General features: G+C 48.8%; 1 protein-coding gene across 3 annotated transcripts in view; it reads right to left on the bottom strand.

Annotated features, from left to right (window-relative positions):
* asip1 (agouti signaling protein 1) overlaps nt 1–25,458 on the bottom strand; it is a 105,630-nt gene that overhangs the window by 33,296 nt on the left and 46,876 nt on the right. For all 3 annotated transcript variants that reach the window (XM_038803736.1, XM_038803737.1, XM_038803739.1), the window contains one exon: nt 15,186–15,256. In XM_038803736.1, coding sequence (XP_038659664.1) covers nt 15,186–15,256 — 71 coding nt within the window. The remainder of the gene's footprint in view (nt 1–15,185; nt 15,257–25,458) is intronic.

The raw sequence follows: 25,458 nt of genomic DNA, 5'->3' as shown, positions 1-25,458 counted from the left end.
CTTTTAGACTCCTGGCTCCTCCTGCGCTCTTTTAAACTCCTGGCTCCTCTTCCGCTCTTTTAGACTCCTGGCTCCTCCTGCGCTCTTTTAGACTCCTGGCTCCTCCTGCGCTCTTTTAGACTCCTGGCTCCTCCTGCGCTCTTTTAGACTCCTGGCTCCTCCTGCGCTCTTTTAAACTCCTGGCTCCTCCTGCGCTCTTTTAAACTCCTGGCTCCTCCTGCGCTCTTTTAGACTCCTGGCTCCTCCTGCGCTCTTTTAGACTCCTGGCTCCTCCTGCGCTCTTTTTCATTCCTGGCTCCTCTTGCGTTCTCTTTAAACTGCGGGCTCCTCTTGCTCTTTAAACTCCTGGCTCCCTCGCGCTCTTACTAGACCCCTGGCTCTTCTTGCTGTCTTGTAAATTGCTGGCTTCTGTCATGCCCTTTTTAAACTCCTGGCTCCATTTGCACTCTTTTAGACTCTTTGCTCCTCTTGCGCTCTTTTAAATTCTTGGCTCCTCTCATGCTCTTTTAGTCTCCCGGCCTCCTGGGAGATAGTGTAGGTACGGGACTCGTGTGTTGGTAAGTATTGTGATTGGTAAGTAAAATCTTTATTCTTTTCACTTATTCATTATTTGATATTATATTTGTAATCAGTTAAGGTAAAGTGTAAAAATGGCAGGAGGTCCCAGACCCCTGTTAGACTCCTCGTGCTCAATGTGGGAGTTCAGTGATGCGGCCGATGCCCCTGACTCCTTCATGTGCGGGAAGTGTGTCCAGCTGCAGCTCCTGTTAGACTGCATGATGGCTCTGGATCTGCGGATGGACTCACTTTGGAGCATCCGCGATGCTGAAGAGGTTGTGGATAGCACATTCAGTGAGTTGGCCACACCGCAGATTAGGATTGGTGAGGGAGACAGGGAATGGGTGACCAAAAGGCAGAGAAAGAGCAGGAAGGCAGTGCAGGTGTTCCCTGCGGTCATCTCCCTCCAAAACGGGTTTACCAGTTTGGATACTGTTGGGCGAGATGACTCACCAGGGGAAGGCAGTAGTAGCCAGGCTCATGGCACCATGGCTGGCTCTGCTGCACAGAAGGGCAGGAAAAAGACTGACAGGGCTATAGTCCTGGGGATTCAATTGTAAGGGGAGTAGACAGGCGTTTCTGTGGTCAAAAACGAGACTCCCGAATGGTATGTTGCCTCCTGAGTGCACGGGTCAGGGATGTCTCAGATCAGCTGCAGGACATACTGAAGGGGGAGGGTGAACAGCCAGTTGTTGTGGTGCATATAGGCACCAACGATATAGGTAAAAAAACGGGATGAGGTCCTACATCAGAATTTAGGGAGTTAGGAGATAAGTTAAAAAGTAGGATCTCAAAGGTAGTAATCTCAGGATTGCTACCAGTGCCACGAGACAGTCAGAGTAGAAATTCAAGAAAAGTCAGAATGAATACATGGCTTGAGAAATGGTGCAGGAGGGAGGGTTTCAGATTTTTGGGACATTGGAACCGGTTCTGGGGGCGGTGGACCATTACAAATCGGACGGACTACACCTGGGCAGGATTGGAACCAATGTCCCAGGGGGTGCTTTTACTAACACTGTTGGGGAGGTTTTAAACTAATGTGGCGGGGGATGGGAACCAGATTAGGAAGTTAGAGGTCAGTAAAGAGGCAGCAACTAAAGCCAGTAAGGTACTAGATAATAAACTCAATGTGACTAAGGGGAAGAGTAGACAGGAAAGAGATGATGAACACAAAGGGACAGGTGGTCTGAGGTGCATTTGTTTTAATGCGAGAAGTGTAGCAGGTAAGGCAGATGAACTTAGGGCTTGGATTAGTACCTGGGAATATGATGTTATTGGTATTACTGAGACTTGGTTGAGGGAAGGGCAAGACTGGCAACTAAATACCCCAGGGTATAGATGCTTCATGAGGGATAGAAAGGGAGGTAAAAGGAGTGGAGGAGTTGCATTACTGGTCAGAGATGATATCACAGCTGTGATTAAGGAGGACACTATGGAGGATTCAAGCACTGAGGCAATATGGGTAGAGCTAAGAAATAGGAAGGGTGCAGTAACATTGTTGGGACTTTACTACAGGCCTCCCAAAAGTGCGCGTGAAGTAGAGGTACAAATATGTAGACAGATTATAGAAAAATGTAGGAGCAATAGGGTGGTCGTGATGGGAGATTTTAACTTCCCCAACATTGAATGGGACTCATGTAGTGTTGGAGACGTAGATGGAGCAGAATTTGTAAGGAGCATCCAGGAGAGTTTTTTTTTTTAAGAGCAGTATGTAATCGTCCATCTCGGGAAGGGGCCATACTGGACCTGGTATTGGGGAATGATCCCGGCCAGGTGGTTGAAGTTTCAGTCAGTGATTACTTTGGGAATAGCGATCACAATTCCGTAAGTTTTAGAATACTCATGGACAAAGACGAGAGTGGTCCTAAAGGAAGACTGCTAAATTGGGGAAAGGCCAAGTATAACAAAATTCAGCAGGAGCTAGGGAATGTGGATTGGGAGCAGCTGTTTAAGGGTAAATCCACATTTGAAATGTGGGAGTCTTTTAAGGAAAGGTTGATTAGAGTGCAGGACAGACATGCCCCTGTGAAAATGAGGGATAGAAATGGCAAGATTAGGGAGCCATGGATGATGGGTGGAATTGTGAGACTAGCTAAGATGGAAAAAGGAAGCATATATAAGATCTAGGCAACTTAAAACTGAAGCTTTGGAGGAATATCGGGAAAGTAGGACAAATCTCAAACACGCAATAAAGAGGGCGAAAAGGGGTCATGAAAGATCTTTGGCTAACAGGTTTAAGGAAAATCCCAAAGCCTTTTATTCGTATATAAGGAGCAAGAAAGTAATTAGCGAAAGGATTGGCCCACTCAAAGACAAAAGAGGGAATTTATGCGTGGAGTCAGAGGAAATAGGTGAGATTCTTAACGAGTACTTTGCATCGGTATTCACCAAGGAGAGGGACATGACGGATGTTGAGGCCAGGGATGGATGTTTAAATACTCTAGGTCAAGTCGGCATAAGGAAGGGGGACGTTTTTGGTATTCTAAAAGGCATTAAGGTGAACAAATCCCCAGGTCCGGATGGGATCTATCCCAAGTTACTGAGGGAAGCGAGGGATGAAATAGCTGGGGCCTTAACAGATATCTTTGCAGCATCCGTGAGCACGGGTGATGTCCCGGAGGACTGGAGAAGTGCTAATGTTTTAAAATTCATTTTTTCCAATTAAGGGACAATTTAGCGTGACCAATCCACCTACCCTGCACATCTTTGGGTTGTGGGGGCGAAAACACGCAGACACGGGGAGAATCTGCAAACTCCACACGGACAGTGACCCAGAGCCGGGATCGAACCTGGGACCTCGGTGCCGTGAGGCTGCATGGCTAACCCACTGCGCCACCGTGTTGTCCTATTAGAATTGCTAATGTTGTCCCTTTGTTTAAGAAGGGTAGCAGGGATAATCCAGGGAATTATTGACCTGTGAGCTTGACGTCAGTGGTAGGCAGACTGTTGGAGAAGATACTGAGGGAGGATGTATTCACATTTGGAAGAAAATAGACTTATCAGTAATAGGCAGCATGGTTTTGTGCAGGGAAGGTCATGTCTTAGAAACCTAATAGAATTCTTTGAGGAAGTGACAAAGTTAATTGATGAGGAAAGGGCTGTAGATGTCATATACATGGACTTCAGTAAGGCATTTAATAAAGTTTCCCATGGCAGGTTGATGGAAAAAGTGAAGTTGTATGGGGTTCAGGGTGTACTAGCTAGATGGATAATGAACTGGCTGGGCAACAGGAGACAGAGAATAGTGGTGGAAGGGAGTATCTCAAAAAGGAGAAAGGTGTTCCACAGGGATCCGTGCTCGGACCACTGTTGTTTGTGATATACATAAATGATCTGGACGAAGGTATAGATGGCCTGATTAGCAAGTTTGCAGATGATACTAAGATTGGTGGAGTAGCAGATAGCGAAGAGGACTGTCAGAGAATACAGCAAAATATAGATAGATTGGAGAGTTGGGCAGAGAAATGGCAGATGGAGTTCAATCCAGGCAAATGCGAGGTGATGCATTTTGGAAGATCTAATTCAAGAGCGGACTATACGGTCAATGGAAGAGTCCTGGGGAAAATTGATGTACAGAGAGATCTGGGAGTTCTGGTCCATTGTACCCTGAAGGTGGCAACACAGGTCAATAGAGTGGTCACAAAGGCATACAGTATGCTTGCCTTCATTGGACGTGTGATGTTGTACGAAATAAGTAATGGCATGATGGGAAAACTGGTCAACTACTTGGTACAATGTAAGAAAAGCTGACTTCGCATGACTTAAAGACTGAATAAGATTGGAGAAGGTCAAGCCATTCCAAAATGCCTGACCTCCGCAACTTCTGATAAGACTAACTCGTCATAAGCCAAGGCAGTCTAAATAAGACGAGATAAGGTCAGGAAGGAACAAGTCTCCTCCGACCTTTTAATGTTCCATCAAAGGACAAGATAATGGTATGAGTGATGAGACAAAGAGTCCTGGAAGGTCAGCAAGGTGACGCCTGTTTTATGATATTGCTTATGTAAATAACATTCGTAAATAAAGTCTTGTTATTTTCCATAACGAGCGTTGTTGAATCTTTCTACCACAGTCCAGAAGAGGGAAAAATATTGACTTCTACATTTGGCACTGTGGGGGACTGAAGAAGTGATCGAGCCACGACCCGGAGGGAAGAGACGGACGCCGGCACAAGGTAAGATTCACCTTGGTCTCTCTCTCGGATCTGTGGTGCGACCACTCGTCCCTGACGGAGGAAACTGACAGGCGACAGAATCTAAATTTGACTGTGAGTAGAGTGCTTAGGGTCAGGGACCCGATTGCGGTTAATGTATAAATACTGAGCTGATTCTCTGTGAAAGCCCGAACTTAGGAAGGAATCAGCAGTAATACTAACTGCTCTCTGACCTCAGGTTTCAGCCATTACTGCATGCAATCTGTTCGTAAATAAAGTCTTGTTATTTTCCATAACGAGCGTTGTTGAATCTTTCTACCACAGTCCAGAAGCGGGACAAATATTGACTTCTACAGACGGGGTATTGAGTACAAGAGTCAGCAGGTCATGTTACAGTTGTATAGCACTTTGGTTAGGCCACATTTGGAATACTGCGTGCAGTTCTTGTGGGCAGTTGTGGGCAGCACGGTAGCATGGTGGTTAGCATAAATGCTTCACAGCTCCAGGGTCCCAGGTTCGGTTCCCGGTTGGGTCACTGTCTGTGCGGAGTCTGCACGTCCTCCCCGTGTGTGCGTGGGTTTCCTCCGGGTGCTCCCGTTTCCTCCCACAGTCCAAAGATGTGCGGGTTAGGTGGATTGGCCAAGCTAAATTGCCCGTAGTGTCCTAAAAAGTAAGGTTAAGGGGGAGTTGTTGGGTTACGGGTATAGCTCCTATATCTTATGAATATCCTTGTCCCCGTTACTGTTTGCCATGACCATAGAACCCTTAGCAATGGCTCTGAAAGCAGCGAATACCTGGAGGGGTATCGTGAGAGGGGGGGATGGAGCACAGGGTCTCTCTCTATGCGGACGATTTGCTGCTTTATATCACGGACCCGATTGGGGGGGATGACCAAAATCATGGGGGGGATGACCAAAAAGGCCTCACAGTAGCATGGTGGTTAGCATCAATGCTTCAGAGCTCCAGGGTCCCAGGTTCAATTCCCGGCTGGGTCACTGTCTGTGTAGAGTCTGCACGTCCTCCCCGTGTGTGCGTGGGTTTCCTCCGGGTGCTCCGGTTTCCTCCCACAGTCCAAAGATGTGCGGGTTAGGTGGATTGGCCATGATAAATTGCCCGTAGTGTCCTTAAAAAAGTAAGGTTGGGTTACGGGTATAGGGTGGATATGTGGGGTTGAGTAGGGTGATCATTGCTTGGCACAACATCGAGGGCCGAAGGGCCTGTTCTGTGCTGTACTGTTCTATGTTCTATGTTCTGGTCGCCACATTACCAGAAGGATGTGGATGCTTTAGAGAAGGTACAGAGGAGGTTCACCAGGATGTTGCCTGGTACGGAGGGTGCTAGCTCTGAAGAAAGGTTGAGTAGATTAGGATTGTTTTCGTTGGAAAGACGGAGGTTGTGGGGGGAACGGATTGAGGAATAGGGAGAGAGAGCAATTAAACACGTGGCTACAGGGATGGTGCAGGCGGGAGGGATTCAGATTTCTGGATAACTGGGGCTCTTTCTGGGGAAGCTGGGACCTCTATAGACAGGATGGTCTACATCTGAACCTGAGGGGCACCAATATCCTGGGGGGGAGATTTGTTAGTGCTCTTTGGGGGGGTTTAAACTAATTCAGCAGGGGCATGGGAACCTGGATTGTAGTTTTGGGGTACGGGAGATTGAGAGTATAGAGGTCAGGAGCACAGATTTGACTTCGCAGGAGGGTGCCAGTGTTCAGGTAGGTGGTTTGAAGTGTGTCTACTTCAATGCCAGGAGTATACGAAATAAGGTAGGGGAACTGGCAGCATGGGTTGGTACCTGGGACTTCGATGTTGTGGCCATTTCAGAGACATGGATAGAGCAGGGACAGGAATGGTTGTTGCAGGTTCCGGGGTTTAGGTGTTTTAGTAAGCTCAGAGAAGGGGGCAAAAGAGGGGGAGGTGTGGCGCTGCTAGTCAAGGACAGTATTACGGTGGCGGAAAGGATGCTAGATGGGGACTCTTATTCCGAGGTAGTATGGGCTGAGGTTAGAAACAGGAAAGGAGAGGTCACCCTGTTGGGAGTTTTCTATAGGCCACCTAATAGTTCTAGGGATGTAGAGGAAAGGATGGCGAAGATGATTCTGGAAAAGAGCGAAAGTAACAGGGTAGTTGTTATGGGAGACTTTAACTTTCCAAATATTGACTGGAAAATATATAGTTTGAGTACATTAGATGGGTCGTTCTTTGTACAATGTGTGCAGGAGGGTTTCCTGACACGATATGTTGACAGGCCAACAAGAGGCGAGGCCACATTGGATTTGGTTTTGGGTAATGAACCAGGCCAGGTGTTAGATCTGGAGGTAGGTGAGCACTTTGGAAACAGTGACCACAATTCGGTGACCTTTACGTTAGTGATGGAAAGGGATAAGTATACCCCACAGGGCAAGAGTTATAGCTGGGGGAAGGGCAATTATGATGCCATTAGACATGACTTAGGATGTGTAGGTTGGAGAAGTAGGCTGCAAGGGTTGGGCACACTGGATATGTGGAGCTTGTTCAAGGAACAGCTATTGCATGTTCTTGATAAGTACGTACCAGTCAGGCAGGGAGGAAGGGGTCGAGCGAGGGAACCGTGGTTTACCAAAGAAGTGGAATCTCTTGTTAAGAGGAAGAAGGAGGCCTATGTGAAGATGACGCGTGAAGTTTCAGTTGGGGCGCTTGATAGTTACAAGGAAGCGAGGAAGGATCTAAAGAGAGAGCTGAGACGAGCAAGGAGGGGACATGAGAAGTCTTTGGCAGGTAGGATCAAGGAAAACCCAAAAGCTTTCTATAGGCATGTCAGGAATAAAAGAATGACTAGGGTAAGAGTAGGGCCAGTCAAGGACAGTGGTGGGAAGTTGTATGTGGAGGCTGAGGAGATAAGCGAGATACTAAATGAATACCTTTCGTCAGTATTCACTCAAGAAAAAGATAATATTGTGGAGGAGAATGCTGAGACCCAGGCTATTAGAATAGATGGCATTGAGGTGCGTAGGGAAGAAGTGTTGGCAATTCTGGACAAGGTGAAAATAGATAAGTCCCCGGGGCCTGATGGGATTTATCCTAGGATTCTCTGGGAAGCCAGGGAAGAGATTGCTGAGCCTTTGGCTTTGATTTTTAGGTCATCATTGGCTACAGGAATAGTGCCAGAGGACTGGAGGATAGCAAATGTGGTCCCTTTGTTCAAGAAGGGGAGTAGAGATAACCCCGGTAACTATAGGCCGGTGAGCCTAACGTCTGTGGTGGGTAAAGTCTTGGAGAGGATTATAAAAGATACGATTTATAATCATCTAGATAGGAATAATATGATTAGGGATAGTCAGCATGGTTTTGTGAAGGGTAGGTCATGCCTCACAAACCTTATCGAGTTCTTTGAGAAGGTGACTGAACAGGTAGACGAGGGTAGAGCAGTTGATGTGGTGTATATGGATTTCAGTAAAGCGTTTGATAAGGTTCCCCACGGTCGGCTATTGCAGAAAATACGGAGGCTGGGGATTGAGGGTGATTTAGAGATGTGGATCAGAAATTGGCTAGTTGAAAGAAGACAGAGAGTGGTAGTTGATGGGAAATGTTCAGAATAGAGTTCAGTTACGAGTGGCGTACCACAAGGATCTGTTCTAGGGCCGTTGCTGTTTGTCATTTTTATAAATGACCTAGAGGAGGGCGCAGAAGGATGGGTGAGTAAATTTGCAGACGACACTAAAGTCGGTGGAGTTGTAGACAGTGCGGAAGGATGTTGCAGGTTACAGAGGGACATAGATAAGCTGCAGAGCTGGGCTGAGAGGTGGTAAATGGAGTTTAATGTGGAGAAGTGTGAGGTGATTCACTTTGGAAAGAATAACAGGAATGCGGAATATTTGGCTAATGGTAAAATTCTTGGTAGTGTGGATGAGCAGAGGGATCTCGGTGTCCATGTACATAGATCCCTGAAAGTTGCCACCCAGGTTGATAGGGTTGTGAAGAAGGCCTATGGTGTGTTGGCCTTTATTGGTAGAGGGATTGAGTTCCGGAGCCATGAGGTCATGTTGCAGTTGTACAAAACTCTTGTACGGCCGCATTTGGAGTATTGCGTACAGTTCTGGTCGCCTCATTATAGGAAGGACGTGGAAGCTTTGGAACGGGTGCAGAAGAGATTTACCAGGATGTTGCCTGGTATGGAGGGAAAATCTTATGAGGAAAGGCTGATGGACTTGAGGTTGTTTTCGTTAGAGAGAAAAAGGTTAAGAGGTGACTTAATAGAGGCATACAAAATGATCAGAGGGTTAGATGGAGGTGGCTGGCACGAGGGGACATAGCCTTAAATTGAGGGGTAATAGATATAGGACAGAGGTCAGAGGTGGGTTTTTTACGCAAAGTGTGGTGAGGCCGTGGAATGACCTACCTGCAACAGTAGTGAACTCGCCAACATTGAGGGCATTTAAAAGTTTATTGGATAAGCATATGGATGATAAGGGCATAGTGTAGGTTAGATGGCCTTTAGTTTTTTTTCATGTCGGTGCAACATCGAGGGCCGAAGGGCCTGTACTGCGCTGTATTGTTCTATGTTCTATGTATGGACAGGATGGATAGCAACAAGCTTGTTCCAAGAGTGGGGGTGTCAATTACAAGGGGTCACGATTTCAAGGTGAGAGGGGGAAAGTTTAAGGGAGGTGTGCGTGGAAAGTTTTTTACGCAGAGGGTGGTGGGTGCCTGGAATGCTTTGCCAGCAGAGGTGGTAGATGCGGCACGATAGCATCATTTAAGTTGCATCTAGACAGATATATGAACGGGTGGGGAACAGAGGGAAGTAGATCCTTGGAAAATAGGTGACACGTTTAGATAAAGGATCTGGATCGGCGCAGACTGGGAGGGCCGAAGGGCCTGTTCCTGTGCTGTAATTTTCTTTATTCTTTGTTCTTTGGGACTCAAGTGGCAGCTTGGTACCCACCTCACCTCAGGTCAATGAGGCTTTTGAAACATTTTATCAGGATCTCTGTAGATTGGAGTCCCCATCGGAGAGTTCGGCCACCCATGATAGATTTTCTTTGGATGGGTTGTCTATCCCACTGATGGGAGGGTCAGGCGTGAAGAATTGGAATCCCTGTTGGACCCGTTAATAGCCCGGAGACAAGTTCTGTTTGGGTGGAGATTTCCTTCTCAGCCTGGTGCCTCAGCTTGGTTGGGCCATCTCATGTCGTTTTTACATTTGGAGAAGATGAAGTACACCAGTCGGGGGTCAATAGAAGGATTTTACCTTAGATGGCAGCCATTTATTTCCTTTTTAAATAGCTAGTCACCATCAGTTGTTTAATTTAATTTTGGAGGTTAAGTTAATTTGCGCTTTCATTGTTTGTCGTGTACTTCGTCATTGTAACTTGAATTAATTGTTTTATATTATTTTGTTGAAATGAAAATTTTTTCAATCAACATATGTTTTTTAAAAATCAATATTGGATGCGATTTTACAAAAATGAAACAGAGTCACATGTCAGGCACATTGAGCTGGGTGTTTCCCAGTGCTGAGGATGACCCCGTTATTAAATGGGACTCTCCTTCATTTCTGAAACTCGGCGAGGAACACCAGCCCCAAGACCGCACTTAGTCCCATTTCCTGCATTGATGAGCTCTGCTCTTGCCACCCGATCTCTGAACACCCACCGTGGCCCTTGAACCCCTCCCCTAACATCCCAACTTACCAATAAGGGAGTCCTTGAGTCCCCCAAACCCCAACTCATAAGAGCAGGGCATCCCCTCGCCCGATTCCCCGTGTGGCCAAGATGCCGCCTGGGCATCATGGCACGGTTAGCTTTGCACCCCAGCAGTTTCCTACCAGCCTGGCAGTGCCACCTGGCCATCCCCGTGAGGTGATCATCTTAATGATCGATATGTTTGTGCAAGTCCTTCCCTTGGATCTTGCCCTTTTAAGATACAGGCCCTGTTTTCTCCAACACAACCCACGGGAGCCAAAGAGTGCCATATCCAAAGTACCAGACACGAACAGCATCCCCTGGTTGACAGTTTCTTTCCTGGCATCCTGTGAGCGTGGTACTTTCATTGCATGGTTTGCTGCAGCTCGGCTTTTCTCCCCAAACTTGAGAAAGTCAGACTTCAACAAGTTCGGAGGCGCCAGCCCATCATCAGCTCTGCCGATGCTACCCCTGTCATGACATGTGGCCTGGTCAGAGAGTGTTAAAGAAACCTCACCAGTTGTGTGTCCAGGGAGCCCGTGGTTTGCTTCTGCATGCCCCGCTTGAATGTTTGTACCGCCCGTTTGGCCAGGCCATTGGATGACGGATGGTACAGGGTGGTCTATATGTGGCTTATCCCATTCGTGTGTACGAATGTGGAGAACTCATTCATGAACGGGGTCCTATTATCAGTGACCAGCACCTCTGGAATCTCGTGGTGTTAAACAAACACCATAGTTTTTCAACAGTGGCTTTTAATGTGGTGGAGGTCATCCTATGTACGTCTAGTCATTTGGAATGGGCATCCATTCCAAATGACTGGGGCCTCACGGTAGCATGGTGGTTAGCATCAATGCTTCACAGCTCCAGGGTCCCAGGTTCGATTCCCGGCTGGGTCACTGTCTGTGTGGAGTCTGCACGTCCTCCCTGTGTGTGCGTGGGTTTCCTCCGGGTGCTCCGGTTTCCTCCCACAGTCCAAAGATGTGCGGGTTAGGTGGATTGGCCATGCTAAATTGCCCGTAGTGTAAGGTTAATGGGGGGATTGTTGGGTTACGGGTATACGGGTTACGTGGGTTTAAGTAGGGTGATCATTGCTCGGCACAACATCGAGGGCCGAAGGGCCTGTTCTGTGCTGTATGTTCTATGTTCCACAGGGTATATAAACATAGAACCCATAAATGATACAGTGAACACCGCATGCAGCCTTACCCAGTGGAACCTGGCAATTCAGAGGAGTTTGGAGAGGCCAAAGGAAGGAGTTTCTGGTGTTCTTGACAAGCGGGCATCTTTTCACGACCCGTTCAATGTCATCATTGATACATGACCAGCAGACATAACTCCTCACCAACATCTTCATCTCTAAAGCCTCTGGGTGACCACTATGTAGGTCCTGTAGGATCAATTCCTGGCCTGGCTGCAGGATGACCACATGAGCACCCTGCAGGAGGATGCCGTCTTCGACGCTCAGTTCGTGCTGTTTCAAGACTTAAGAGCTGTAGGGCTGCCGGGGCTTCCCCCATGGTAACTCACCATGCAGTAAAATGTGGTGAAGCTTCATCAATGTGGGATCTCTCTGCATCCATGTACATATCTGTGCGTCTGTTACTGACAGAGTTTCCATGAAGTTTAAAGTCGACTTGACTTTGCCTGCCTCTGGTGGAGAGAGGGGCTCACTGGCAGTGGAAGATGGTTGAGGGCATCGGCACATGCTATCTGACCTGGGCGATACGGAAAAGTGCATTCATACGCAGCCAGCAGTAGAGCTCAGTGCTGAAACTGGGGCGAGGCAACGGCGGGTGGGAGTCCCCTTGTTCTCCTTTAAAAGACCCAGCAGTGGATTGTGATCAGTGATAATAAAAAGTTGCTGCCATAGACATATTGATGGAATTTTGTTACGCTGCATATCACAACCAAGTCTTCTTTTCCATTCTGGCATAGCGGCGTTCCGGATTTACCAAGGTTATGGAAGCGAATGCGGTGGGGCACTCTGTGTCATTGTCCCATACATGGGATAGCATTGCCCGATGCCATATGGAGAAGCATCACAGGTGAGAACGAGTGGCTGGGATGAATCACAGTGGGTCAGCAGCTGGGAAGATGACAGCTGCCTCTTCACTCCTGTGAATGAATGTCTCCTCTTGTTATCTCCTCAAGCCCATTTCTGATTCTTTTTCAACAAGACATGAACAGATGCCAGCAGGTGGCCAAGTTTGGAACAATCTTTGTGTAATAATTTGCGAATCCCAGAAATGATCTCAATTCTATGCCATGTTGTGGAGCCGGGGCCCTATAATGGCTTGAACTTTATCCTCCACAGGGTGCAAGCCATCCTTATCCACTCTCTAACCCAAGTATGTCATAGTCTTTGCTTGGAAGACGCACTTGGGAAAATCATCTGAGGACCTCCACTGATTGTCCATGTGTTCTTTTTCAGTGACCCCCAAGATTACATCGTCTAAAAAAAGCGCCACTTTGGGTAGTCCCTGGAGAATGCCTTCCATCACCCTTTGAAAAATAGCGCAGGCAGAAGAGACCCCAAAGGGAAGGAGAGTGTATTTGAACAGCACCCTGTGGGTATTTATACTCACATACTTCCGCGAATCAGTGTACAGTTCTAATTGCAGGTATGTGTGGCTCATATCCAGCTTGGTGCATGACCATAGCCCAGTCAGTTTCACGTACAAGTCCTCCACGTGCGGCATAGAATTACAGTCCAGGAGGGATGCCCTGTTTACAGTCAATTTATAATCCCCGCAGAGGGGAACTGACATGTCCAGCTTCATCACTGGAACCACTGATGCGGCCTATTCCGCAAATTTCACAGGCCGTACAAGCGCTAGAACTTAGTATGCACCTTTGTGAGCAAGGCATAGGGGACAGGTTGTACCCTGAAGTATCTAGACTGGGCCGCTAGGTCCATGTAAATGCAGGCCTTGGCTCCTTTTATCTTGCCCAGACCCTCCTGGAATTCCTCTGAATACTTTCCAAGGATCTCACACAGGTTTCTAGTGCCTATCTGGAAAATCTGCTGTCAATCGAAGCGGAGTATTCGCAGCCAATCCAAACCAAACAGTTGGGCTCCGGACCTTGCACCACTATCAAAGGTAGCCTGACTGACTTTTTGCTCATGGGTCACTGGTATCACAGTGGTTCCAATCCTATGCAATGGTTCCCCAGTATACATCGCCATCAGTCTTGGTCTCGTACATGTTCAATGGCAAGATTCCTGTGCTAAGTTGGCAGAAGGTCTGCTGACCGATGATGGAGACGGCAGCCCCCGAGTCAATCTTCATCACAAGGAGATGTCCATTTATCTGTAGTTTAACTCAAAGTGGCACCACCTTTGGGGCCGTGATACAATTCAATCATGTTGTCTTCCTCACATGGGGCCATGCAAGGCCCTGGCTCGAGACAACCTCATCATCTGTCCAGGGTGATGTGCTCTCTGCCAATTCTGGTGGCATTGGTTGCCATGTGTTCAATGCCCACAGGCCTAGAAATGTTGGCAAAACTCACCCTCGTCCTCAGGGGGTGGTGTCTCACTGATTTGTGGCAGTCCCTGAACGTTGAGCCTGGACGCGCTGTTGTATTCTTGGTCATGGTTTCAGTGGTGACCTGACCATTCAAGCATTGCCCTGGGATGCCACTCGTGTTCAGTATGTGGGTCGAATAGCACTATGGAAACTGGAGTCCATGGATCCTTTGAGTTCCTGAACGCCTTTTTCCATGTTCTTGCTGGGCAGCGCTAGCTCAATAGCTCTTGAAATCCAGCGTAAGCTCTTTCAACAGGTTCCTCTGTGTAGCCATGTTATTGATTTTGCACATCAGCCTATTCCTCAACATCTCAGAAAGGGATGGCCCAAACTCACAATGCTCAGCCAGCCGACGGAGTCGAGTCAAGAAATCTGTATCTGACTCCCCGGTACCGTTGCACGAATATAGTTTTGGGTCATAATGTTTGGACACCAGGGGCCCCGCAGGCAGTCAGGAGGACTACCTTCTGTCGGTCCTCTCCAGCAATGCTATTAACCAGGAAAAAGTACCTCTTCCGCTCTGCATACTGAGCCCAATCTTTCAAGCCTTCGTTGAAGGCCCCTAATTTCCTGAAGAGCGGTATATTTAGAAGTCAGTTCCACACATTTCTGCACAGCAATCCTCTGGAGCAGCTGGGACATCAAGAATCAGATTTAATATTTATTTTACCTCTTTGCCAGCATTAAAACCCAGGAAACCAAGCGCTAAGATGAACGTCAATTTATTTATGGTTGCAAAAAGCATACCTATGCAGCGAGTATATTTACAGAGTACAGTCCTATTCGGACAATCAACATGCCGGTCCCTGTCCGGGCCAGACTTTATACTGAGTTCGAGCCCCAGCTGGGTCGGCCTCCGCCCACTAGCGGGGAAACTCATACTCCACGAGTCCCATGGCCAGATGAATTGGGGTATCCCCTTGGACCTTGTGGGGGTTATTACATATAGACAAGGAATTCTAACCAAGCTAAATCCTACCTTCAACTGACATTCATACTTGCATTCTGAAAGGATCATTGAATAACAATCAAAAGGAACCTTGGCCAACATTTTGTCCCTTTGGCCAGGACTTCATGTCAACTATAAATTTGGTTCTGTGGCTCTGGCTATGTAGCTAGGACCAGAAGTTGGACTTGTGACCTCCTTAGAAGTATCACTCAGTGTCAAATTGAGCAGTGCATTTACTTATTAAGTAATTTGGGAAATTCTACAATTATTTCCAATGCGGGTTGCAGTAAGCATCATTCCACAAAATAACTATCTGATTTTACTTACTTTTTTTGGTTGATTGGAGCTCATTCTTCCACCATCTCTTCTGAAATGTATTTTTCTACTATTTGGCAGTTCTGTAAGGAAGATGCAAAAGGGTTGAGAAACAGTAGTCAACATCTGAAACCGGTACTAGAACTTCTGAAATGTAGCAATGCCTCAGAAGTACTGAGGAATTGAATACTCAATGTGTCTGAGTGTAACTGTTGGTTGTAAATATGTTGTGCCACTTTTAATTTTGTGGACACTGTCAGACCCTAGACTGCCAACAGTGTCATACAGGACCGGCACTAACATCCTTGCAGGAGAATTTGCCAGTGCTGTTGGGGAGAGTTTAAATCAGATTTGCAAAGGGTTGAGAACCTGAGAGGGAGGTCAGACCGGAGGGAAGCGAAACTGTTATCAGGCATTAGGAAAGTATTAAGTGAAATTGGAAAGCAGACATAGCAAAGGCAAGCAGAAAATACAATCAGAAGGTGGAATAATGTTAAGACAAATTTAAGGGCACTCTATCTGAATGAATGCAGCATTCACAACAAGGTAGAAGATTTGAAAGAGATAAATGGGTATAATTTAAGTGCCATTAGAGTCATGTTTACAGGGCTTCAAAGAGTGGAAGCTGAATATTCAAGGATATTCATTATTTTTCAGAAATTATTTTATTGAAGCATTTGTAGTTTTCACAATTTAACATATTGACACTTCTAAAAGAACCGCGCGGGTTGACGCACAAAATACCCCCTAAAATAACAAACAATAAACCACGTACCCCACTTCTTCCTCCCTATCCCCAATTACCCGTTTACTAAATTCCCTGTCCTTATTTAACATCACCATGCCTCCTATTTTCCTCCCCCCGACCCCTTTTTCCCTTTCCCACTTATTGCTGACGTTCAGTTTTTGTTAAAGAAATCGATAAACGCCTGTATTGATCTTCTTAGAGCGAACTTGATTTTCTCCAGACTGAGAAACTCTACCATATCGCTGACCCACACTCCTGATTTTGCAGGTTCCGAGTCCCTCAATCTCAGCAAGATCTGTCTCCGGCCACCAGGGAGGAGAAGGCCAGGATATCGACCTCCCTCCCCCAGTGCTACCGACACCCCAAATATTGCTAATTCTGGACTCGGAGTTACCCTACCTTCCAGGACTTCCAACATAACATCTGCAAATTCCTGCCAGAATTCCCTCAGTTTCGGATGTACCCAAAACATGAATATGGTTGGCCAGGCTACATCCACACAGCCCACATCTGTCTTCCACCTTCTCGAAGAACCTACTCATCCGAGCTACCGTCATGTGGGCCCAGTGGACTACCTTGTACTGAATCAAGCTAAGTCTAGCACAGGACGAGATGCATTTACCCTTTTCAAGGCTTTTTCCCACAATTCAGTTTCCAGCTCTGCTCCTAGCTCCTCTTCCCACTTCCTCTTCATCTCTCCGATAGGGGCCCCTTCCCTCTCGAATAATTCCCTGTATATGTCCGAAACCTTCCCACCTCCAACCCCCGTTTTTGACAGCACTTTATCCCTTAGGCAGAGGCGAGGAAAGCTTGGGACCTGTCTCCATACAAAGTCCCGCACTTGAAGATACCGAAACCCATTCCCACCCGGCAAATCAAACTCCTTCTCTAATGTCTCCAAGGTCGGAAAGTCCTCCTGGATGAATAGATCCCCAAACCTCTCAATTCCTGCCCGCTGCCATACCTGAAAGCCCCCTCCAGCCACCCCGGGACAAACCGGTGATTGTCACAGATCGGTGACCACACTGACACCCACTCCAGTCTCATATGCTGCCACCATTGCCCCCACACCCTCAGGGCTGCCACCACCACAGGACTTGTGGAGTACCGAGCCGGCGAGAACGGCAGGGGCGCCGTCAGTAAAGCCTCCAGACTCGTGCCTTTGCAGGATGCTGCCTCCATCCGCTCCCAGACCGACCCTCCCCACTACCCACTTCCTGACCATTGGTATGTTGGCAGCCCAGTAATAGTTAATAAAGCTCGGGAGAGCCAATCCCCCTTCCCGCGGGCCTGTTCCAGGAGTGTCCTCTTTACTCTCGGGGTTTTACCCACCCATTTCAACCTCGATATCGCCACATTCATACTTCTGAAAAAAGCCTTTGGGACAAAAATCGGGAGACACTGAAAAAAGAAAAGCAGTGTTGGGAGGACAGTCATCTTCACCGTCTGAACCCTCTCCGCCAGCGTCAGTGGGAGCGGGTCCCATCTACAAAAATCCCTTCTCATTTGATCCACTGCTTTGCCCAAATTTAACTAGTGAAGCTGCCCCCCAATCCTTGGCCTCTTGAATCCCCAGATACCTAAAACTCTTTCCAACCACTTTAAAAGGTAGTTCCTTCAGCCTCCTTTCCAGCCACCGTGCCCAAATCACAAACATCTCACTTTCTCCCATATTTAACTTGTAGCCTGAAAATCGGCCAAATTCTCCTAATACCTCCATAGAACATAGAACAGTACAGCACAGAACAGGCCCTTCGGCCCTCGATGTTGTGCCGAGCAATGATCACCCTACTTAAACCCACGTAACCCGTATACCCGTAACCCAACAATCCCCCCATTAACCTTACACTACGGGCAATTTAGCATGGCCAATCCACCTAACCCGCACATCTTTGGACTGTGGGAGGAAACCGGAGCACCCGGAGGAAACCCACGCACACACGGGGAGGACGTGCAGACTCCACACAGACAGTGACCCAGCCGGGAATCGAACCTGGGACCCTGGAGCTGTGAAGCATTGATGCTAACCACCATGCTACTGTGAGGCCTTTTTGGTCATCCCCCCCATGATTTTGGTCATCCCCCCAATCGGGTCCGTGATATAAAGCAGCAAATCGTCCGCATAGAGAGAGACCCTGTGCTCCATCCCCCCCCTCTCACGATACCCCTCCAGGTATTCGCTGCTTTCAGAGCCATTGCTAAGGGTTCTATGGTCATGGCAAACAGTAACAGGGACAAGGATATTCATAAGATATAGGAGCAGAATTAGGCCATTCGGCCCATCGGGTCTGCTCCGCTATTTTATTATGGCTGATATGTTCCTCATCTGCTACCTACAACGGTACAGACCAAGAGCAGGATTGTGAAATCAGCCAGAGCATCTCCTCCCTCGAACACATGACCTAGGAATGGGAGTAGGCAATTTAGCCTCCCAAGCCATGATCACCCTCAGTGTGATCATGGCTGATCCCAACCTGGCCTCAACTCTACTATCCTGCCCGTTCTCCATAACCCTTCAACCCATTACCAATTAAAAATCTGTCTAACTCCTCCTTGAGTTTACTCACTGTCCCGGCATCCACCGCACTCTGGAGTAGCGAATTCTACAGCTTCACAATCCTTTGGGAGAAGTAGTTTTTTCTCAAATCTATTTTAAATTTGCTGCGTCTTATTCAAATATTATGACCTCTCTTTTTGAAATGCCCCACAAGAGGAAGCATCAGCTCCATGTCTACTTCATCCAAACCTTTTAGCATCTTGTATACCGCACTTAGATCTCCCCTCATTCTTCTAAACTCGAGAGAGTATAGGCCTAAACTGTTCGATCTCTCCTCATAATACAAACCCCTCATCTCTGGAATCAATCCAGTGAACTTCCTCCAATGTCACTACATGATGGAACCATCAATTCACCAGACACGTGTTTCCGATATGAATCTAGGCTTTAAATCGACTTACTTCAGAGCCAGCCTGTTACCCGTTGATGAACTCTTAGTGAACTCAGGCTGACTCTGGACAAGGATATTTATACAGCTGCACTAGGGGGAGGAGTCATGGGCGGAGCCAAGGGTGGAGCCCAGTACAAGTTCCTGAGTACTCCCAGAACTACTCCCCTAGTGGTAGGATAGCGCTACTGCGCTGACAAAGAGTGTGAATTATCATATATATTACATTCACCACATTCACCCCCTGCAAAAAAGTCCGGCGGGGGTGGTGGCCTACAACATCAGTCTGTCCGGTGGTCGTATTGTCCGTTGTGATCTGCGGAGCACCGGGTTTGCAGCCTCTTGCGGTGGCTGGATGGGTGTTGTGTGCTGGGGTACGATGGCAGACTCCAGGGAGGGTTGTATCCGAGCTTCATACTCTCCTGGTTCGACTGGGGGCGCTGGGGGCTGGCCGGCGCGGGGGCGTGGAACTGGTGGAGCGACCTCGTGGGCTCGGGAGCGCAAGGGGGCGGCAGCATGGGGTGTAGGGTGAGAGGTCCTTCTGTGGGGGTAGAGGGGGCGCTGGATCTGGCGGGTGCCAGATCCCGGAGGGATACTGTGTCCTGACGGCCGTCAGGGAACTCGACGAATGCGTACTGAGTGTTGGAGTGGAGCAGGGGCACCTTTTCACAAGGGGGTTGGTTTTGTGCGCCCTGACGTGTTTTCTCAGAAGTACGGGGCCCGGCCATGCCGGCAGTGAGACCCCCGTGGTAGTGCCCCTGGAAAAAATGAAGAGCCTCTCGTGAGGGGTCTGGTTGGTCGCCGTGCACAAAAGGGACCTAATAGCGTGGAGCGCGTCTGGGAGGACTTCCTGCCACTGGGAGACTTGGAGCTTTCTAGACCGGAGGGTTAGTAGGACGGTCTTCCAGACCGTTGCGTTCTCCCTTTCCACCTGCCCGTTCCCCCTGGGGTTGTAGCTGGTAGTCCTGCTCGAGGCAATGCCCTTGTCGAGCAGGTACTGACGCAGCTCGTCGCTCATGAAGGACGAACCCCGGTCGCTGTGTACGTAGCTGGGGAAACCAAACAGGGTGAAGATGCTATGCAGGGCCCTAATGACTGTGTGGGAGGTCATGTTGGGGCACAGGATAGCGAATGGGAAATGGGAGAACTCGTCTACGACGTTTAAAAGTAAACATTCTTGTTAGTTGAGGGGAGTGGCCCTTTGAAATCAATCGCGAGGCGTTCAAAGGGCCTAGAAGCCTTGACCAGGTGGGCCCTGTCTGGTCTATAAAAGTGCGGTTTGCTCTCCGCACAGATCGGGCAGTCCCTGGTGACCGCTTTTACCTCCTCATTGGAGAAAGGCAGGTTTCGGGCCCTGATGTAGTGGGCGAGCCGGGTGACCCCCGGGTGGCAGAGGTCATTGTGGATGACTTTTAATCGGTCGATCTGCGTGCTGGCGCATGTCCCGCGGGACAGGGCATCCGGAGGCTCGTTGAGCTTCCCGGGTCGATATTTGATATCGTAATTGTAGGTGCAGAGTTCGATTCTGCACCTCAGAATTTTGTCGTTTTTAATTTTGCCCCTTTGCGAGTTGTCGAACATGAAGGCAACCGATCTTTGGTCGGTGATGAGGGTGAACCTCCTACCTGCGAGGTAGTGCCTCCAGTGACGGATAGCCTCCACAATGGTTTGTGCTTCTTTCTCGACTGAAGAGTGTCAGAGTTCTGAAGCGGAGAGGGTACGGGAGAAAAATGCAACTGGTCTCCCTGCCTGATTTAACGTGGCTGCAAGAGCTACCTCTGAGGCGTCGCTCTCTACCTGAAATGGGGTGGATTCATCCACCGCCCGCATGGCCGCTTTGGCGATGTCCTCCTTGATGCCGTCGAAGGCCTGGCGTGCCTCGGCTGACAGGGGAAATAGTGTGGCCCTAAAGAGTGGGCGGGCTTTGTCCGCATATTGAGGGACCCACTGGGCGTAGTAGGAAAAGAAGCCCAAGCACCGTTTGAGGGCCTTGTGGGAGGGGGAGTTCTATAAGGTCCGGGTCTGCGCCCAGGACTCCGTTTTCCACGACATAGCCGAGGATGGCTAGTCTGGTGTGCGGAAAACGCATTTCTCCTTGTTGTACTTGAGATTCAGTTTCTGTGCCGTCTGGAGAAAACAGTGGAGGTTGGCGTCGTGGTCCTGCTGGTCATAGCCGCAGATGGTGACATTGTCCAAGTACGGAAACGTGGCCCGCAGCCCGTACTGGTCCACCATTCTGTCCATTGCTCGTTGGAACACCGAGACCCCATTAGTGACGCCGATAGGGACCCGGAGGAAATGGAAGAGGCAGCCATCAGCCTCGAATGCCGTGTAGTGGAGGTCCTCCGGGTGGATTGGGAGCTGGTGGTATGTAGACTTCAGATCCACCATGGAAAAGAGCCGGTACTGGGCGATCTGGTTTACCATGTCTGCAATCCTGGGATGGGGATACGCGTTGAGGAGCGTAAATCTATTTATGGTCTGACTGTAGTCGACCACCATACGGAATTTTCCCCCGGTCTTAACGACCACCACCAGAGCTCTCCAGGGACTATTGCTGGCCTCTATAACCCCCTCACTGAGTAGCCTTCGGACCTCTGCTCTGACAAATACCCTATCCTGCAGGCTATACCGCCTGCTACGAGTGGCTTCGGGTTTACAGTCCTTTGTGAGATTGGCGAAGAGAGAGGGGGGGGGGGGGGGGGGGGGGGGAGAATTCGCAGCGTAGCAAGGCTGCAGATCGTGAGTGAGGGCAGGGGCCCTCCGAAGCTGAGGGTGAGGCTCTTGAGGTTGCATTGGAAGTCTAGGCCTAATAAGAGTGCCGCGCAGAGTTCGGGCAAAACGTAGAGTTTGAATTTCGAGTAGCTAGCGCCTCGGATTGAGTGTCGCGGCGGTGTGCCCCTGGCTCTGGACCAAATGGGAGCCTGAAGCGAGCGAGATAGTTTGCTGCGCGGGGAAAACGGGGAGCGAACAGCGTCTTACCAGGTCTGGATGTATGAAGCTCTCAGTGCTCCCGGAGTCGAAGAGGCATGGCGTTTTGTACCCGTTTATATGGACCTCTGCCATCGAGTTTCGTAGATTCTTTGGTCGTGATTGGTCCAGGGTGACCGCGCTGAGTTGCGGGTAGTCAGCGGCTCGATCAGCTGTGCTGGAGTGGCCCCGTGATGACTGCCCTCTGAGTTCATAGTCAAATTCAAATTCTTCCGCAGAGTTGTCCGAGCGCGGAGATGCCGATTGGGCCCGTGAATCGCACGTGGCGGGCGGCGAGGAACATGGCATCCAAGATGGCGGCCCCCATGAGTCGGACGTGGCCGGCCGCGTGATGGAGGTTTTCCAAGATGGCGGCCCCCATGGATCGCATGTGGCTAGAGGGGCGGAGTCGGGGCATAGGCCGCAGCGTTTCGGGCCCCGCGAGTGAGGGGAGCGATTACTTCGAGTCGCTGGGGAGTTGGAAGCTGGGGCCCTTTTAGCGAGGCACACTCTTGCGTAATGGCCTTTTCGCCCGCAGCTGCTGCAGGTCGCGTTGCGGGCCGGGCAGTGTTGCCGCGGGTGCTGGTTCTGGCCGCAGAAATGGCAGGCTGGAGCAGCGTAATGGCTGGCTGGAGCAGCATAGTGGCTGGCCGGCCGCGTAGCACAGGCCTGGGGGAGTCGCTGGTCGGGGGCCCATGATTGGGTCGCAGGGTCCGTGGGGAACGAGTTTTGGCTGCGGAAGGAGACCTCCATCGTGGTAGCAGCTTCCACAGTCGTTTCTAAGTCCTGGGCCCTCTTTTCCCGCAGTCGTTGGCGCACATAGTTAGACCTGAGGCCCGCTACAAAAACATTGCGTACCGCAAGTTCCCTGTGTTCAGCCGCGGTAATCGCTTGGTAATTACAGTCATTGGACAAATTATTGAGTTCCCTTAGAATTTGGTGAGCGATTCTGTAGGCTGCTGGCGGCGAGTCGTGAACACATGGCGAGCGTAAACTTCATTAATAGGCCTTACATAAATTTTATCGAGAACTGCTAGCGCCGCAATATATGAACTGGCCGAGTTTGGTTGCGTAGAGATTCTGTGGCTCACCCTCGCGTGCAGTAGATTTAGCTTCTGATCCTCTGTCGTTTCGGCTGGGCTTGCTTCTGCCAGGTAGGTCTTGAAGCACCGGATCCAGTGAGAGAAGATTTCTTTAGCCTCTGCATCCTGCGGGTCGAGTTCCAGGTGTCCAGGCTTGAGGGCCGATTCCATAATCAATCTTTACTGTTCTTAAGTCGATTAAATTAATGGAACCATCAATTCACCAGACACGTGTTTCCGATATGAATCTAGGCTTTAATCGACTTACTTCAGAGCCAGCCTGTTACCCGTTGATGAACTCTTAGTGAACTCAGGCTGACTCTGGACAAGGGTATTTATACAGCTGCACTAGGGGGAGGAGTCATGGGCGAAGCCAAGGGTGGAGCCCAGTACAAGTTCCTGAGTACTCCCAGAGCTACTCCCCCTAGTGGTAGGATAGCGCTACTGCGCTTACAAAGACAGTGTGAATTATCATATATACATATATATATATTACATTCACCACATTACATCTTTCCTCAAATAAGGCAAAACTGTGCGGAATATTCCAGTGCAGTCTTACCAATGCCTTGTACAGTTGCAAAAACACTTCCTTATCTTTATACTTAATTCCTTTTGCTGCAAATGCCAACATTCCATTTTGCTTTCCTTATTATCTGCTGCACCTGAATGCTCTTTTTCTGTGACTCAGCACAAAGTCACCCAGATCCCTCTGCATCGGAGCACCCCAAAGTCTCTCCCCATTTAGATAATAAGTTGCCTTTCCATTTTTTCGACCAAAATGCATGATTTCACACTTATCCACATTAAACTCCATCTGCCACATTTTGAGCCACTCTTCTAACCAATCTATGTCCATTTGTAAGGTTCTTATTCTCTCATTGCAACTTACTGTCCCACTTTTTGTGTTATCTGCAAACTTGGCTCTAGAGCCTTCTATCCCTGTATCCAAGTCTTTAATATGGTTTCACGACTTATCATTTAGAAAGATTAGGCAAAGAGGAAAAGAAGATTTTCTCTTCATTAATTGGACTTGGGTGTCGTTGGCTAGGCTAGCATTTATTGGCCAATCCCAATTGCACTTGAGAAGGCAGTGGTGAGTTGCATTCTTCGATCCCTGCAGGCCATGTGGTGTAGGTACACCCACAGTGCTGTTAGGGAGGAGGTTCCAAGATTTTGACCCAGGGACTGTGAAGAAATGTCAACATATTTCCAAGTCAGGATAGTGAGAGGCTTAGAGGGGAACTTCCAGTTGGTGGTGTTCCTATGCATCTGCTGCTCTTGTCCTTCTAGATGGTAGTGGTCATGAGTTTGGAAGGTGCTGCTGAAGATGTCTTGGTGAGTTCCTGCAGTGCATCTTGAAGATGGTGCACACTGCTGCTACTGTGTGTTGGTGGTGGAGGGATTGAATGTTTGTGGAAGGGGTGCCAATTAAGCGGGCTGCGTTGTCCTGGATGAGCTTTACTCATTACCTGTGAGAAAGCTATTCTATCAATGCCTCCCATAACCTCCTCCAGTCCAAGTGGGGCTCCCAACCCTTACATTATAGGTTCCTACACAACCGGGAAGTTTCAGCTGTCCAGAAACTTTTGCATACCTGAGCCTCTTCCTAAAGGTTCCGATCTGTATAGTCACTGATAGAAGGCCTCAAATGCTCAATTCACATTCCTTGGGTCAGTGACCACCCTACTCCCAGAGTCCTTTATCCACCCAATTTCCCTCACTGCCACCTGTCGCCTCAACTGGTGTGCAAGCAGCTGACTGACCATTTCTCCATGTCCGTAGAATATACCCGTGGTCTGGTGCAGTTTCCCACCGCTTTCCCCATCGATGTTGGATTGAACTCCATCTGGAGCTTCTTTCTCTCCTTTAATAGATCTCTCTGAATACCTCCTATCAACTGCTAAGATGGCTTCCATCAGTCTCATCCTTGCCCTCCTTTCCATTTTGTCTTTATGAGCATTAATCAAGATCAGCTCGCCCCTGACTACAACCTTCAATGCCTCCCAAAGTATTTTGTTGGTCTCAATGAAGGAGCCCATAGCTGCTTCAATCTTTGCACAAACACCCTTGTCTGCCAGTCAGCCTACATTCAACCTCCACTGCGGTTGTTCAGATACTCCCTTCTCCGTTCACAGACCCAGAATGTGTGGTGCATGATCTTATACTATAATCGCCGAATATTCCCAACCTACCACCCCTAACAGCAACAACTTATCCATAATGTTAAAAATCGATACGGGACTACATCTGATATACATATGAGAAAAAAGCAAACTCTTTCACTGTCGGGTGTACAAACTGCCAAGGGTTCACCCCCCATCTTCTCCATGAACCCTAATAGTTCTTTTGCCACCCTGGACATCTTCTGAGTCTTGGAACACGACCGGTCCAAGACAGGATCAAGCACGTATTGAAATCCCCACCCATGATCAACCGATGTGTATCTAAATCCGGGATCTTAGCCAACAGCTATTTCACAAAGTCTGTGTCCCATTTGGGAGCATAGATATTCGCGAAAACAATGGGTGTGCCTTCCA

The sequence above is a fragment of the Scyliorhinus canicula genome, chromosome 7 (genome assembly GCF_902713615.1).
Source record: "Scyliorhinus canicula chromosome 7, sScyCan1.1, whole genome shotgun sequence".
NCBI classification, from domain to species: Eukaryota; Metazoa; Chordata; class Chondrichthyes; order Carcharhiniformes; family Scyliorhinidae; genus Scyliorhinus; species Scyliorhinus canicula.
The sequence above is the reverse complement of the archived record's forward strand: the minus strand, read 5'-3'. Positions and strand labels throughout refer to the sequence as shown.